Genomic DNA, 16429 nt, shown 5'->3' on the forward strand with positions numbered 1-16429 from the left:
TTCTGAAACCATAAGAGGTGCTCAATGTGACTTGGACTTGTATTCATCTTTTGTTATAGGTATACGCTGAGTATTACGATGTTAATACAGTTTGTTTCTTTTCTTAGAATGTATATGCATTTTTGGGCACCCTCTGTATTTAACTTATAATAGCCATTGGCTTAACAGTGCCAATGTCCTAAACATGACATTTCTACTGTGAAGTGACTTTAATCAGGATGCAAAATTAGCTTTCAAAATGAGGTCTGTGCTACACTTGAGAAAAGAAGGTAGTAGTTTGACACCCTTTCCCTTATAGGCCCTCGTAGATTAAAAAATAGGGAAAATCAAGTCTGTGTATCTTTTTTTTTTTTTATAAACTTTTTTTTTTTTTATTGTTGGGGATTCAGTGAGGGTACAATAAGCCAGGTTACACTGATTGCAATTGTTAGGTAAAGTCCCTCTTGCAATCATGTCTTGCTCCCATAAAGTGTGACACACACCAAGGCCTCACAACCTCCCTCCCTCTTTCTGCTTTTCCTCCCCCCCATAACCATAATTGTCATTAATTGTCCTCATATCAAAATTGAGTACATAGGATTCATGCTTCTCCATTCTTGTGATGCTTTACTAAGAATAATGTCTTCCACGTCCATCCAGGTTAATACAAAGGATGTAAAGTCTCCATTTTTTTTAAATGGCTGAATAGTATTCCATGGTATACATATACCACAGCTTGTTAATCCATTCCTGGGTTGGTGGGCATTTAGGCTGTTTACACATTTTGGCGATTGTAAATTGAGCTGCAATAAACAGTCTAGTACAAGTGTCCTTATGATAAAAGGATTTCTTTCCTTCTGGGTAGATGCCCAGTAATGGGATTGCAGGATCAAATGGGAGGTCTAGCTTGAGTGCTTTGAGGTTTCTCCATACTTCCTTCCAGAAAGGTTGTACTAGTTTGCAGTCCCACGAGCAGTGTAAAAGTGTTCCCTTCTCTCCACATCCACGCCAGCATCTGCAGTTTTGAGATTTTGTGATGTGGGCCATTCTCACTGGGGTTAGATGATATCTCAGGATTGTTTTGATTTGCATTTCTCTAATATATACAGATGATGAACATTTTTTCATGTGTTTGTTAGCCATTCGTCTATCGTCTTTAGAGAAAGTTCTATTCATGTCTCTTGCCCATTGATATATGGGATTGTTGGCTTTTTTCATGTGGATTAATTTGAGTTCTCTATAGATCCTAGTTATCAAGCTTTTGTCTGATTGAAAATATGCAAATATCCTTTCCCATTGTGTAGGTTGTCTCTTTGCTTTGGTTATTGTCTCCTTAGCTGTACAGAAGCTTTTCAGTTTAATGAAGTCCCATTTGTTTATTTCTTCTGTTGTTGCAATTGCCATGGCAGTCTTTTTCATGAAGTCTTTCCCCAGGCCAATATCTTCCAGTGTTTTTCCTATGCTTTCTTGAAGGATTTTTATTGTTTCATTCCTTAAGTTTAAGTCCTTTATCCATCTTGAATCAATTTTTGTGAGTGGGGAAAGGTGTGGGCCCAGTTTCAGTCTTTTACATGTAGACATCCAGTTCTCCCAACACCATTTATTGAATAGGGAGTCTTTCCCCAAGGTATGTTCTTGTTTGGTTTATCAAAGATTAGGTGGTTGTAAGATGTTAGTTTCATTTATTAGTTTTCAATTTGATTCCAAGTGTCTATGTCTCTGTTTTTGTGCCAGTACCATGCTGTCTTGAGCACTATGGCTTTGTAGTACAGACTAAAATCTGGTATGCTGATGCCCCCAGCTTTATTTTTGTTACAGAGAACTGCCTTAGCTATACGGGGTTTTTTTCCGGTTCCATACAAAACGCAGAATCATTTTTTCCAAATCTTGAAAGTACGATGTAGGTGCTTTGATAGGAATGGCATTGAATAGGTAGATTGCTTTGGGAAGTATAGACAATTTAACAATGTTGATTCTTCCCATCCATGAGCATGGTATGTTCTTCCATTTGTTAATATCCTCTCCTATTTCCTTTCTGAGGATTTCATAGTTTTCTTTATAGAGGTCCTTCACCTCCTTTGTTAGGTATATTCCTAGGTATTTCATTTTCTTTGAGACTATGGTGAAGGGAGTTGTGTCCTTAATTAGCTTCTCATCTTCGCTGATATTGGTGTATACAAAGGCTACTGACTTGTGGACATTGATATTATATCCTGAAACATTACTGTATTTTTTGATGACTTCTAGGAGTCTTGTGGTTGAGTCTTTGGGGTTCTCTAAGTATAAGATCATGTCGTCAGCAAAGAGGGAGAGTTTGACCTCCTCTGCTCCCATTTGGATTCCCTTTATTTCCTTGTCTTGCCTAATTGTATTGGCTAGAACTTCCAGCACTACGTTGAATAGTAAAGGTGACAGAGGACAACCTTGTCTGGTTCCAGTTCTAAGAGGAAAAGTTTTCAGTTTTACTCCATTCAGTAAAATATTGGCTGTGGGTTTGTCATAGATAGCTTCAATCAGTTTTAGAAATGTGCCACCTATGCCTATACTCTTCAGTGTTCTAATTAGAAAAGGATGCTGGATTTTATCAAATGCTTTTTCTGCATCTATTGAGAGGATCATGTGATCTTTATTTTTGCCTCTGTTAATATGGTGGATAACGTTTACAGACTTGCGTATGTTAAACCAGCCTTGCATCCCTGGGATGAAGCCTACTTGATCATGATGAATGACTTTTTTGATGATAAGCTGTAATCTATTGGCTAGGATTTTGTTGAGAATTTTTCCATCTATATTCATGAGTGAGATTGGTCTGAAATTCTCCTTTTTGTTTGGGTCTTTTCCTGGTTTTGGTATCAGGGTGATATTTGCTTCATAGAATGTGTTGGGGAAGATTCCTTCTTCCTCAATTTTTTGGAATAATTTCTGCAGTACAGGAATAAGCTCTTCCTTGAAGGTTTGATAGAATTCTGGTGTGAAGCCATCTGGACCAGGGCATTTTTTGGTTGGAAGATTTTTTATTGTCTCTTTGATCTCAGTGTTTGAAATTGATCTGTTCAGGAGCTCTATTTCTTCCTGGCTGAGTCTAGGGAGAGGGTGTGATTCCAAATATTGATCCATTTCCTTCACATTGTCAAATTTCTAGGCATAGAGTTTCTGGTAGTATTCAGAGATGATCTCTTGTATGTCTGTGGGATCAGTTGTTATTTCCCCTTTATCATTTCTGATTGAGGTTACTAGAGATTTTACTTTTCTATTTCTCGTTAGTCTGACCAATGGTTTATCTATTTTATTTATTTTTTCAAAAAACCAACTCCTTGTTTCATTAATTTTCTGAATGATTCTTTTGTTTTCAATTTCATTAATCTCTGATTTGATTTTGGATATTTCTTTTCTTCTACTGAGTTTAGGCTTAGATTGTTCTTCTTTTTCCAATTCCATAAGATCTCTTGTGAGATTGTTGATGTGCTCTCTTTCTGTTTTTCGAATGTAGGCATCTAAAGCAATGAATTTTCCTCTCAAAACTGCTTTTGCAGTATCCCAGAGGTTTTGGTAGCTTGTGTCTTCATTGTTGTTATGCTCAAGGAAGTTAATGATTTCCTGTTTTATTTCTTCCTTTACCCATCTGTTATTCAACAGAAGATTGTTTAGTTTCCATGCCTTTGGGTGGGGTGGAGCATTTTTGTTAGAGTTGAGTCCCACCTTTAGTGCCTTATGGTCTGAAAAGATACAAGGTAAAATTTCAATTCTTTTGATTCTGTTGATATTTGTTTTGTGTCCCAGGATCTGATCAATTTTGGAGAATGTTCCATGGGGTGATGAGAAGAATGTATATTCTTTATCTTTGGGATGGAGTGTTCTATATGCGTCTATCAAGCACAGTTGTTCTATGGTCTCATTTAAGTCTCTTATATCCTTGTTTAATTTCTGTTTAGAGGATCTGTCCAGCTATGTAAGAGGAGTGTTAAGGTCCCCTGTTATTATGGTATTATCAGATATCATATTGCTCAGACTGAGTAAGGTCTGTTTCAAGAATCTGGGAGCATTTAAATTGGGTGCATAGATATTTAGAATTGAAATGTCTTCTTGTTGTATTTTTCCCTTGACCAATATAAAGTGACCATCTTTGTCTTTTTTGACTTTATTTGCTTTAAATCCACATGTATCTGAAAATAAGATTGCAACTCCTCTTTTCTTCTGAATTCCATTTGCTTGAAAAATTGTCTTCCAACCCTTGACTCGGAGCTTTAATTTGTCTTTTGAAGCCAAGTGTGTTTCTTGCAGACAGCAAATGGATGGCTTGTGTTTTTTAATCCAGTCAACCAATCTATGTCTCTTCAGTGGGGAATTCAAGCCATTAACATTTATTGAGATAATTGATAAGTGTGGTAGTATTCTATTCGTCTTATTTGGTGAGAGTCCATTGCTTAGTTTTATCTTTTGCATCAGTGTGGAGGTTTGGTTCTGTCCTTTAATTTCTGAGTTCTTACTTTGCTGCTGATCCATTGTGGTGGTCAGTGTGCAGAACAGGTTGAAGTATTTCCTGTAGAGCTGGTCTTGTTGTGGCGAATTTCCTCAATGTTTGTATATCCGTAAATGATTTGATTTCTCCGTCAATTTTGAAGCTTAGCTTAGCAGGGTACAGAATTCTGGGCTGGAAATTGTTCTGTTTAAGTAGAGTAAAGGTAGATGGCCATTGTCTTCTTGCTTGGAAAGTTTCATTAGAGAAGTCTGTGGTCAATCTGATGGATTTGCCCCTGTAGGTCAACTGGCGCTTACTCCTGGCAACTTGCAGAATCTTTTCTTTTGTCTTGACTTTGGACAGGTTCATCACAATGTGTCTTGGAGAAGCTCGGTTAGAGTTGAGGTGACCTGGGGTCCGATAGCCCTCTGAAAGCAGTGTGTCAGAATCTTTGGTGATATTTAGGAAATTTTCTTTTATAATATTCTCTAGTATGGCTTCCATTCCTCTGGGGGCATTCTTCTTCCCCTTCTGGAATTCCTATAACTCGTATGTTGGAACACTTCATAAAGTCCCATAATTCTGACAGTGAACGTTCTGCTTTCTCTCTCTTCTTTTCTGCCTCTTTTACTATCTGAGTTGTCTCAAAAACTTTGTCTTCTACCTCTGAAATTCTTTCTTCTGCATGGTCTAACCTGTTGCTGATACTTTCCATTGCATCTTTAAGTTCCCTGACTGACTGTTTCATTTCCTTCAGCTCTGCTATATCCTTTTTATATTCTTCATATCGTTCATCTCTGATTTGATTCTGCTTTTGGATTTCCTTTTGGTTATTTTCCACTTTATTAGCAGTTTCCTTCATTGTTTCCATCATTTCTTTCATTGTTTTCAACATGTGTATTCTAAATTCCCTTTCTGTCATTCCTAACATTTCTGTATAGGTGGAATCCTCTGCAGTAGCTACCTCATGGTCCCTTGGCGGGGTTGTTCTGGACTGGTTCTTCATGTTGCCTGGAGTTTTCTGCTGATTCTTCCTCATGGGTGATTTCTTTTATTTGTTTCCTTGCCCTAATTTTCCTTTCACTTCCTCTTGCTCTTTAAGTTCTCGTGCCTGTGGATGAGCAGAAGCTTTCTCAGGGAAGTGCTTGTCGCTGCAATCACTGCTGAAGTGGCTATCCACTTACCCTGTGTGTCAAAACTGGTCTCCCTTTAATGTGTATTTTTTGGGTTATTGTTGATAAGGTAGGAAAATGGTTAGGAACTATTCTCATCTCTAATATAACTTTCCGTAATTGATTTACAATAATATATTTTTATTATATTATAATACATATAGGTAGAGATCAGAAGGGGGTTTTCTGTATCTTAAAAAATGTGGGCCTGGCACAGTGGCTGATGCCTGTAATCCTAGCACTTTGGGAGGCAGAGGTAGGAGGATTGTTTGAGGCCAGGAGTTCAAGACTTCCCCTTTCCACAAAAAATAGAAAAATTATCCAGGCATAGTGGTGACTACCTATAGCCTCAACTACTAGGGAGGCTGAGGCAGGAAGGACTGCTGCAGGAAGGACCCCAGGAATTTGAGGGTGTAGTGAGCTATGCTGCTGCTGCTGTACTCTAGCCTGGGTGACAGATCAAGACCTTATCTCAACATGGAAGGTGGTGAAATATATTTTGATAAACCCATTCATATTTTAAATGTCATAGCTTAATGGCCTTTAGTCTTTTTGTTTGTTTTGCTTCTTATCCCTTTCAATGGGTTTTGGATTTGTGCAATTTTTCTGTGTGGGGTAATTGTATGCCATGGGAACCTTGCAAAATGAAGATATAGAACTTAAGTTATATCATTAACTTTTATACACAAACAGTCGCATCTCTTCACATCATCTACACCACACCAAATAGATCTTTATGGCACACAGATTTGTGGGTGGTAGAACCCCCCCGCCCCCCCTCCCCGCTGAGAGCTGCTCATGGGTCATGTGATTGCAATTCGAGCTAATGACCAAGTTCATCCTTTGTTACTGAAGCCATCAGACCCTTGCTACAGAGGTCCCGGGAACTTTTTACAAACAATGAATATTTACATTGACTCAGCAACTTTAATCCTCATAAGTAAAAATATGAAAGGGTAAGAATATAATAACCTATAGGCAAAATAAAATCTCTTTTATTATTTTAAAGGAATCAGTTCTTATAACCATGTGTACAAGTTAAATGATAAAAGAACTAAATTTTCTTTTGGATAGTCAACAAAACCATTTGACCATTGGTCCCCATAGTGTCAAATTTTCAACTGTCCCTCAATAATGTAAAGTCACTTTTCTCTATGAAGATTCTAAAGAAGCTTGTTGAAACATCAAAAAGCTACTGTTAAACATGTTTCTATAGTTTGGGGCACAAAAGCCTAAAGGATCGTTTATGAGTATTGTTGAAAATCCTAATTGTCTATGTACCTACTTTGGTGAGAAATACTTCAGCGAGATGTATTTACTTTTTATTCTCATTGAAAATGATACTATTGTACTTAGAGGTACATAACCAATAAGTGAAACCATTATTCAAGTTGAATAGGCATGGGATATAATTAGAACTCTTTTAAAGGGGTTTCCATGACTAAAATAAATTTGGTTTTAATGCCTTATTATTATATTTTTTCAAAAATATATATTTTCAGTAAATGATTACTTACAAAAAAAGCAAACTGAAATTAAGAGTGCTTGATTAAGAGTAGAAGAAAAACTCTATTTTTATAACTAATAGTATCTCACTAAGAAAACCATGAACATAACTCTTCTACATTTATCATATAACAATAGAAAATGTCTTACTTCTAAACAACACACCCCAGCCCATTACTATATATTGCTAAGTTATAGTCTAAATATTATGCCAGTTAAATCTCATCCTTTCCTAGATGAAACCAGTGCTAGTTAGCTCCACTTCGAAAATAGATAGCAAAATAAATTGGAACCTAAAAATAATTATATTGCCATTGAAAGTTACATGATGTCTTATTTCCTTTCATTGGTCAATTATAGAATTTGAACAGTTGGTTTGTATCCTACATATAATCTTGGCATGGAATGTAAGATGTGGTCTTCGTTGTAGGGAACAGACAGTGGATGAATGCTGTGTGCATTTTTCCATTACTGCAGTTTCAAATTCTCATTTTGTAAAAATGGAGCTTATAGATATATGTATGTATTATGTATACAGGGTTTCTGAACCTCAACACGAATGACGTTTTTGGTGGGATAATCCTTGGTTGTTGTTGTCCTTTGCGTAGTGGAATGTTTAGCGATACCAATAGCCTCTACCTCCTCTAAGTTAATGATATAACTTAAGTCCTATATCTTCATTTTCCTAGGTGCCAATTATACACCTCGCTAATTATGATAATGCCCAAATGTCTTCAGACATTGTGAAATCACTCCCGGTTGAGAACCACTGATACATGAGGGTACACAAATGCTTTTTTGTTTTAACAATTTTCATACATATGGCATTAGCAGAAAATTTTACATCAAATGAATTTCAGATCTCCTCTTTAAAGGTACGAGGGATGGTTGAAGATATCATAAAGGCACGCATGTGAGCTGAAACATGTTTTAAAATGGAACGCCCCTTGAGAGAAGAAGTTTCCTCAAAAATTTTAGACCACTCCGTTTTGACTAGTAATCATTTCTAAGTACTTTGTGAGTTGGAGTTTTGTTCTTTAACAGAAAAATACTGGGAGTGCCAAAAACATATACACATTTTAAGAAATATGATTTATGTATTACTTTTCAAAGTTGAATTGAAGTACAGTAGCAATAATGTAGCATATACAGTAACATAGACAGTAGTATAATGTTCACTGAAAAGATGGTGTTAATCAAATAAATGTTAGTGTCACCGTGTGACAGACAGGACAGTCAAAGAAAATGGCGGGTGCATGGTTGTCATTCAAGAGCACAGGACCATTTGAAGTGATATTTGAAATTTGAGAGCACGTGGAAGTATAGTGACAGCGAGGACATGAGAACACAGAAGAAGCTCCAATGCGCCTAACTCTGCACACATCCATGATAAGTTAAAAACGCATGGGACTGTGAGGGATGTGCACATAGGGTCATGATCCTGAGGCCTCTGGTCAATGTTGCTGAAGCAGTAGTTCGCCATAATCAGAAGTGTTTGGACCCTGATGGTAACCACTTAGGGCTGTTCTTGTAATTGCAGAAGTCAAACAAGACTTGTATTCATCTTTTGTTATTAGTATATATTGAGTATTATAATTGTAATGCTTTTTTTCCTTTGATAAAATGTGTCTACCTTTTTTTCACCCTCTGAATTTATGAAACATATAATATATGATGTTATATAGCACCACAGACACTAAATAGACAGTGGTGAACAAAGCAGGTATGATTTCCACCCTTTGAGAATGCATAGTCAAAACTGTTGAGAAATGATAACCACTTTTAATTTAACAGAACAACCTAATGGCACCGATAAACTCAATTTATAAAAACTGTATTAAGTATCTGCTACGCATTACTCCTATTTATCAGGATTACCAAAATACTGTGTAAACATAATATCTGCCCTCTTGGAAGGTACAATATTGAAAGAAGCACTTAGAATAATAAAAGAAAGGAAGGGATTAAGTGTTGAAATGGAATTCCAGGGGCAGTGTGGCATCTATCATTTTTCCATACCTATAGTATTTGTCAGTACAAGATTCTTCCAAAGTTGAAGGCTACCGCTTTTGTTACACCTTTCTGGATTTCAAACATAATCTTTTAAAGTCAGACTGTCCCTCCAACTTGGTTAGAAGTTTGTCAGGGTAGCTGAGAGGTATTTCTTGCTCTTTCTTTCCTGTTTCCACAGCAGCCTTTCTTAAACCCTACTCCGCCCCCATCCCCAAAATAATAACATGCTAATAGCAACAAATGGAAGACATTAACCATCTCTACAGATAGTACAAGACAAGGAATGCTACACACTAATATCGCAGGACACTACATTGAGGTAGCTATTTCCCAGATTAAATAAAATACCTTTATGCCATTCATATGGTGAAATCACTGCTTCCTGTGGAAAATCATTACACTAACTAATTTATTTGTGATCCCATATAATTTTCTACGCTCCATTTTATGTGTGCTATGAATAAGTGGTTGTATACAAACTCAATTAGATATTTATACTGGAAATAGTAAGAAACTGACAGAGAAGTCTAGGCAAGGTGGCCCAGGCCTGTAATCTTAGCACTTTGGGAGGCCGAGGCAGGTGGATTGCCTGAGCTCCCAGATTCGACACCAGCCTGAACCAGAGCAAGACCTTGTCTCCAAAAATAGCTGGGTGCCCATAATCCCGGCTACGTAAGAGGCTGAGGCAAGAGAATCATTTAAGGCCAAGAGTTTGAGGTTGCTGTGAGCTGTGATGCCATAGCACTCTACCGAAAGCAACAAAGTGAGACTCAGTCTCAAAAACCAAAAACAAAAACAAAAAAATTGACAGGGAGGCAAAAATCAGACAGACAGAAAGAAAATTAATCACCTAAAGCCACATTTTTCAATGAATGTATATTATTAAATGAATGAATATTATTAAAAAGCCACGTAAGGTTTTGTATAAATCACCATAGGGAATAAAATAAGATAGACCACAAACATTTTCACTTGAGGCATTTAGATAAAATGTAAAAAAAAGGAGAGGGGATTTTTTTTCTTTTTAAAAATTTATATTATTCAAAAAAGTTTCTTACCTTTTATTTTTACATTCCTATGATTTCAAATACACAGCTACTAAGATTCCAGATGGCAAGGATTCTCAAATATGTTATAACACAAACTAAAATGATCAAATGGCAGCATGTCTGATCATCAAATGTATGCCTAAATTATTATTATTATTTTTATTTTTATTTTTATTTTTTTTCCAGTTTTTGGCCGGGGCCAGGTTTGAACCCGCCACCTCCAGTATATGGGGCCGGTACCCCACTCCTTGAGCCACAGGTGCTGCCTAGTAAGCATAAGTTATTCAGATGATCTCTCCCTGCTTCATTGTATCAAAATACAGACTTAGACTCTGAATTTATTTACAAGATATATAATCTGATTATTACATAAAGGCCCATATCCTATACAAAGATTGGATTAAAACAAACAATTGAGAAACAGTATAAATAAAATACAGCCAATAATTTGCCTCTTAGAACTATAACATTGAGTTGTACAGCAGAGAGAGAGCATCCTTTACAAAGAGAGCATCCTTCTCAAACTTTTATGTATAATTAGATTCACCTGCAGAACTTGTTAAAACATTTTTCAGGGCCTAAATCCCAAAAAGAGATTCTAATTCTTCGTCTACTTCTTGGGCTAATTTGCAGACTATGGTTAGAGTGGCCTAGAATAGTACCACTAGAATATTAATACAGTTAATTCTTCTCATTATTGTTCATGTTCTGGCATTAATATAGGTATTAAGGCAGCCTCGTGTGCTGTTAATGGGAGAGAGGCTACAGACACTATCTCTGATTTGCTGATGGTTCCATATTTCAGATATAGGAAATTAAAATTTTGATGAACTATCAAAGACTTCAAATTCCTTTCAATTATTGGCAGAAAGTTAACAATACAGATGCTTTTGTGACCTTAGGTCAGATATATTTGCTCCACACATGATGGTCTTTGGAAACTTTACACAAATTACTGTTGAAATTGTTTATTTCAAAACTGGGGCGACCACATCCACCCTTTGTCTCTTGAGTGGAAGCAGCTTTGTTTGGCAAAGGCAGTGGCTAAAGTGTACCAGAAGTTCCTGTCAGCTGTTTGGTCATTGTGTTTTTAGTGGAATTACAGAATGCTACAATATTTTTCTTTGTAGCTTAAACGTTGAGCAAACCCAGACACCCAGAGATGCTAAAATGAAAAATCTATTTCCTCTTGCTTTGCCATTTGCCAAGTGAACTCTGTCAGACAGCACATTCTATACGTTTTAAGTAAAGAAAATTGGGTTTAATGTGTTGGCAACATCTGTCACAAAACACTCTTCAGTCTATAGCTTAAAAGCATTGAGTAAGAATGGAACGGATGGTGTATTTAATGAGGCACAATTCCAATTGAGGGCGTGAGTTTTGCCTTAACAACTGTAAAGTTGTTTTTCCTTTGCTTTTCTTTCACCTTTCCTTCATTTATTTATTTGTGTCCTACACAATCCAAAGGAGATTCCGTAATCTTTGATAAGCAAAGTGCCAGGCAAACACCATGCTTTGTTGTGGATAACCAATATTGAAATCTCTTTTTTGTCCAAGTAAAGTATCATGTGGAAAATCCATTTCTTTCAAGAACACCTGTTAAGGACTTCTCCTTTACTCAGTGACTTCCATTCCCTTAAAATTTAAATTTCTGTGTTCTCATAACCTGTAGGAATTTTTTTATTCAGGGAACATTTTAACTGACTCTAAATAAGAATGTATATTGTAACATAACCTTCCCCAGGAATTCTTATTTTATCGTTCATTTATTTGCAATGATCGGCCTACATAGGAAAGCAATGTTTTCCTTACATTGTTTTCCACTCTGTGCCTGTTGCTGCTATTTACAATTTCTGATCATGACAAATCCCTTCTTACTCTTCACTTTGATTGTCAGGTTTCTGGTTTATATACAGATGCAGCACTCACTGTGACATCTGTAATCTAAGGAGTCCCCAAACACTGCTTTCAATGAAAAGATTCTCAAAGAGACCAGTCTTTCCTCAATTAATTGCAAGTGCTGGTATTTAATTGTTCTATTCTCATCATGCATGAAGTTTGATTGATCTGTCACATACACACCTACTTCATTTGCATACTGCCTCTCCAAAAAAGACAAAAGTCCCCCGTAGGCACCTGTGGAGAATAACCAACTTCCAGGGCATTGAGGAGAAAGTAGCTCCACCAAAATCAATTTGGTCCTTGTCTCTGATTTACATGGATGATCCTTTATGTGGTTAGAGCAGGCTGCTTAGAGTTGAGGGGTATCTGGGGTTGTGACAAGGTAGCTGCATGTTGGAATGTCTATGGCAAATATTCTAAAAAGATGCCTAAGTCTCAAGTTCAAAAAAAGGATTGAAGTCTTGTACCTATTAGGGATTAGAGTGTTGTAAAACTGCCACTTTTTGGTTGAAAAAAAAAAAATGCTTCAGGACTTCCATCTTAACTCTGAGGTTATTCTATAATTTATCCCTAGGTGATTTAAGAAGAACCCTAGTTCTTCTTAAAGTGTTTACTTCTGGTCTGGCACAACAAATACCTGAAATGAAGGCCAGTAAGTATTTTTTTTTAAAAAAAGGAAAAAGTAAAGATGCTTTTGTTAAAGAGATTCAGGCAGCAGAAAGAAAAGGGATGTGTCCCTGAATTATAATTAAATAAAAGCTTATCGGATCATGTTTCTCGCTAATGAATCATCCTGATGAATGATAATTCACAGAAGCATCACAAAATTCAAACAATGCAAATGCACAGTTAAGGGTAGTTACAAGCTGCAAGATCTATAAAATATATATTTTCTGATTGATTCCTGCTCAAAAGTCCAGATGTACTTATGAACAAAACTATACAAAGCATTTCCAAAGATTTGACTCAGTTTCTATTCGGCTTCAAAATTAATGTAGAGGCAAAGGGTGAGTGGTAGCCTGAACTTTTAACAGATACAGTCAGGAAGTTGGATTTGGATAATACGAGGAGGAATTCGAGCAGCCTGAGCAAAAGTGTTTTAGGTAATAATTGCTTGTGCGTAATTAGGTGCTGATATCTTGCCGTCCTAGTTTTATTCCTCCAAAATGTTTACTGATATAAAAAAAGTCAATGTAAAAATAATGGTTAGGGAAAAATAATTTCTTCAGATACACAATCATTTTATTATGACAGAGTATTTTAATGGATTGTTATAGCATGAGATTCTGCTTTTACTATAATCTTTAAAATAAACATTGGAATTCTATACTATCAAAGATTCCATCCAATCTTAGTTTTTAATTTTGTTTCTCCAAGTCAATTAATTAAGGGAGAGTGATAGGGTAGGAATAAAGGAATGTAAGGGTAATAGGGCCTGGCTCCATTCTTCACTAGCCATATGACACTTTATGTATGAATGGAAGTTTTTTTTTTTTTTGTTTGTTTGTTTGTTATTGGGGTTTTTTTGCAGTTTTTGGCTGGGGCTGGGTTTGAACCTGCCACCTCCAGTATATGGGGCCGGTGCCCTACTCCTTTGAGCCACAGGCACTGCCCGTGGATGGAAGTTTTTAAAATAGTGTATTATTTCTTATATTCCCAAGAATGTTGGTGAAAACCATATTCTTTAAATCTGCTTTCTGTAATACCTGATAAAAAACTTGACATTTTCACCTTTTAAAAAATTCTAATTTATGGATGGACATAAAAGTTTGACCAGCTTTAACAAAGTTCATTATCCTGTCTTGTCTCAAAAGCATACATATTAAATAGGTCCCAAGATGAGAAGAAAAACAAATGGGAAATAGTAACTCTGATTTTTAGATCATTAAGGTTAGATTTTAGTATGTCCTTCAAAGAGATCTATCTAGTCAAGAAACTCAGGCAGGCCAGCATTATCACTTCAAGGAGTAGATTGCACTGTGGTGATCAGGAGTTATCTATAAAAATCATGGGTAAATGGAGTAAAGCAAAAGTCTTTATTCAATATCAAGAAAAGTTAGAGAATTTGATTAATATATACATATTTTTAGTTAGAGAAGTTTATATTTAGAACAATGGGAGAGAGGATATATGATTTCTTTGAATACATTACACATCAAATGTTGAAAATGTAAATGACAGATGTTTTAAGCACATCACACATAAGTTACATCAAAGTAAAGAAGGTTGTTAATGCCACATATTTAAATAAGCACAGAATGACACAGACAGACTTAAAAATTATATACAGTTAAATTTAGCCTTTTCACTAAAAAGTAAAAGCACTTGATATTAACACATGAAAATAGTTTACTGTGTTTATTATTTTCTGAAAAAGTGTCCTTCCTCATAGAATATCTTCTCAAATGAACGTGGTATATGCTTGTAGGGTGCTGTGATTACCCCAACAATGGACCATCCTATGTCAATGCAGCCAGCAAACATGATGGGCCCCCTGACACAGCAGATGAATCACCTTTCACTGGGCACAACAGGAACGGTGAGTTGAAGCGTTTGTTTTGTTTTGTCTTCTTGAACTTTTTGACAAGGTGTTATATCGTCTGTTTTCACTGACATCAGAAACTTTTTTTGTATCATTGACTAATACACCTTTCAGGTTCTACTATGTATGAATAAGCTTCATTCTGTATGCACGTTCAATTGCACTGTACATTTACTACATCAAAGCTGAGATTCTCCTGTTTCACTTTTAAATTTCAGTTACTTTTTGTTCATATGGCACAATGCATCAGAGTGTAATGTCTGTTTTTGGAAAGTTGTCCTTTGGCCTGTACTTGCCAGACTCGACCCTGTGACTTCATATTCTTGAGCCTGGTTTTCCCTTCCCAGCTCTTACCAGTTCAGGCAATATGTTCTCCTCAGGTTATTTACAAGTCAGAGGCAAACTCCGTGACTGATATAAGGGGCTTTTTATTTTTCAAAGTTCACCTTAATGAAAGGTAATTGAGAACCTGATATAATTGAGTTCTTTTAATCTTCCTTTTGGATATGTTGACATATATGGTGTTGAAAGAAGAAAAGGTATCTAACATGCTAAGTTGAAATTTTTGACCAGAAGCGTATTGAAAAATGCCTATGGCAGCCTCAATTTTATATCAACGGGGCATTTTAAATCATAGGCAAAACTTTATGTTTGATGTTTAAAAAGATTATTCCCCAGATTTTCAGGAAAGAAATCATCAATAATGATTTTATTTTCCACAATTGTTAGTGCAGATAATCTTGTCATTTTTAAAGATGTAGAAAGAAAAACATATAGTATTTTCTTCTAACTGGGGCAGTTTAAATATAATAGAAAGAGCGCTTGACTAGGAGTTAGGAGTCCTAGATCTAAATCTTCATGGAGCCCTGTAGTCTCTCTCTGTTTGGGGGAAAACAATATCTTCTAGTCTCAATTTTTCTCTACCCATTGGTAGTGTGAGTCACGTGAAACATGTTACCCCTTCAATGTCAGGATTCTATTTACGCCTAGATGTCACCATCAGTGTGACTCTTCAGTTATGCTGACTTCACCTCCAAATATCTGTGCATGCTGTGCACACAGTTGTGTATTAGGAATTTTATCCCATTTCAAAGCCTTGCTTACCAAATAGATGTTGATTCATAGGCTTTTTAGAATACAAGAAGTTTCTGACATGTCCACTGGGGGCTTAATGGGAAGAAATCTGAATCTATCCTTAATGGGAAGAAACTGAACATACCTCAGTGCAAATACACTGAATCAAGAAAGAAATGTGATTTTGTTAACATACAGTACCTATCTCTAAGGCCTCACTTGCAGCACCTATAAAAGACTGTTTATAATATTTTACCTGTCTGAATGCTTGGGCTAGATCAAATGATTTCTTATGTTTTTGACCTACACTTTTAGAAGTCATGTCTAAGATACATTTAGTTATATATTATGGTACAGCTAATTTTTATCAGGGAGATAGAGTTTGAAGATAATATTTTATCCCTTCTGGCAATGTGTAAGAATTATTTGGAAGCATTTTGTGATATTACTAATAAGCAGGTCCCAAGTATTGGGATGCCTGAAGTTTCTCATTTTTCCACTATAGATTTTCCTCCCTATCAGCCTTTCTCTCCTTTAGTGATCAACAATTCTGAATGAGGGAAGTCATGCAATTTTACTGTATCGAATGATAATCTGATAAAAGATGGAGTTATAATGCAAAGCATAAACAGAAACACTTTATAAATTTTACTCATTTGAATCAAAAGCAAAGCTAGCTGACTTGCTGAAGATCACATTTGCAAACTAGTACAAATGTAAGAACTAGTTAACT

General features: G+C 36.0%; 1 protein-coding gene across 10 annotated transcripts in view; it reads left to right on the plus strand.

The window, feature by feature from the left end:
• Positions 1 to 16429, plus strand: part of RBMS3 (RNA binding motif single stranded interacting protein 3) — a 793177-nt gene that overhangs the window by 688940 nt on the left and 87808 nt on the right. For all 10 annotated transcript variants that reach the window (XM_053599626.1, XM_053599630.1, XM_053599631.1 and 7 more), the window contains one exon: positions 14509 to 14619. In XM_053599626.1, the coding sequence (XP_053455601.1) occupies positions 14509 to 14619 (111 nt within the window). The remainder of the gene's footprint in view (positions 1 to 14508; positions 14620 to 16429) is intronic.

The sequence above is a fragment of the Nycticebus coucang genome, chromosome 8, assembly GCF_027406575.1.
Source record: "Nycticebus coucang isolate mNycCou1 chromosome 8, mNycCou1.pri, whole genome shotgun sequence".
NCBI classification, from domain to species: domain Eukaryota; kingdom Metazoa; phylum Chordata; class Mammalia; order Primates; family Lorisidae; genus Nycticebus; species Nycticebus coucang.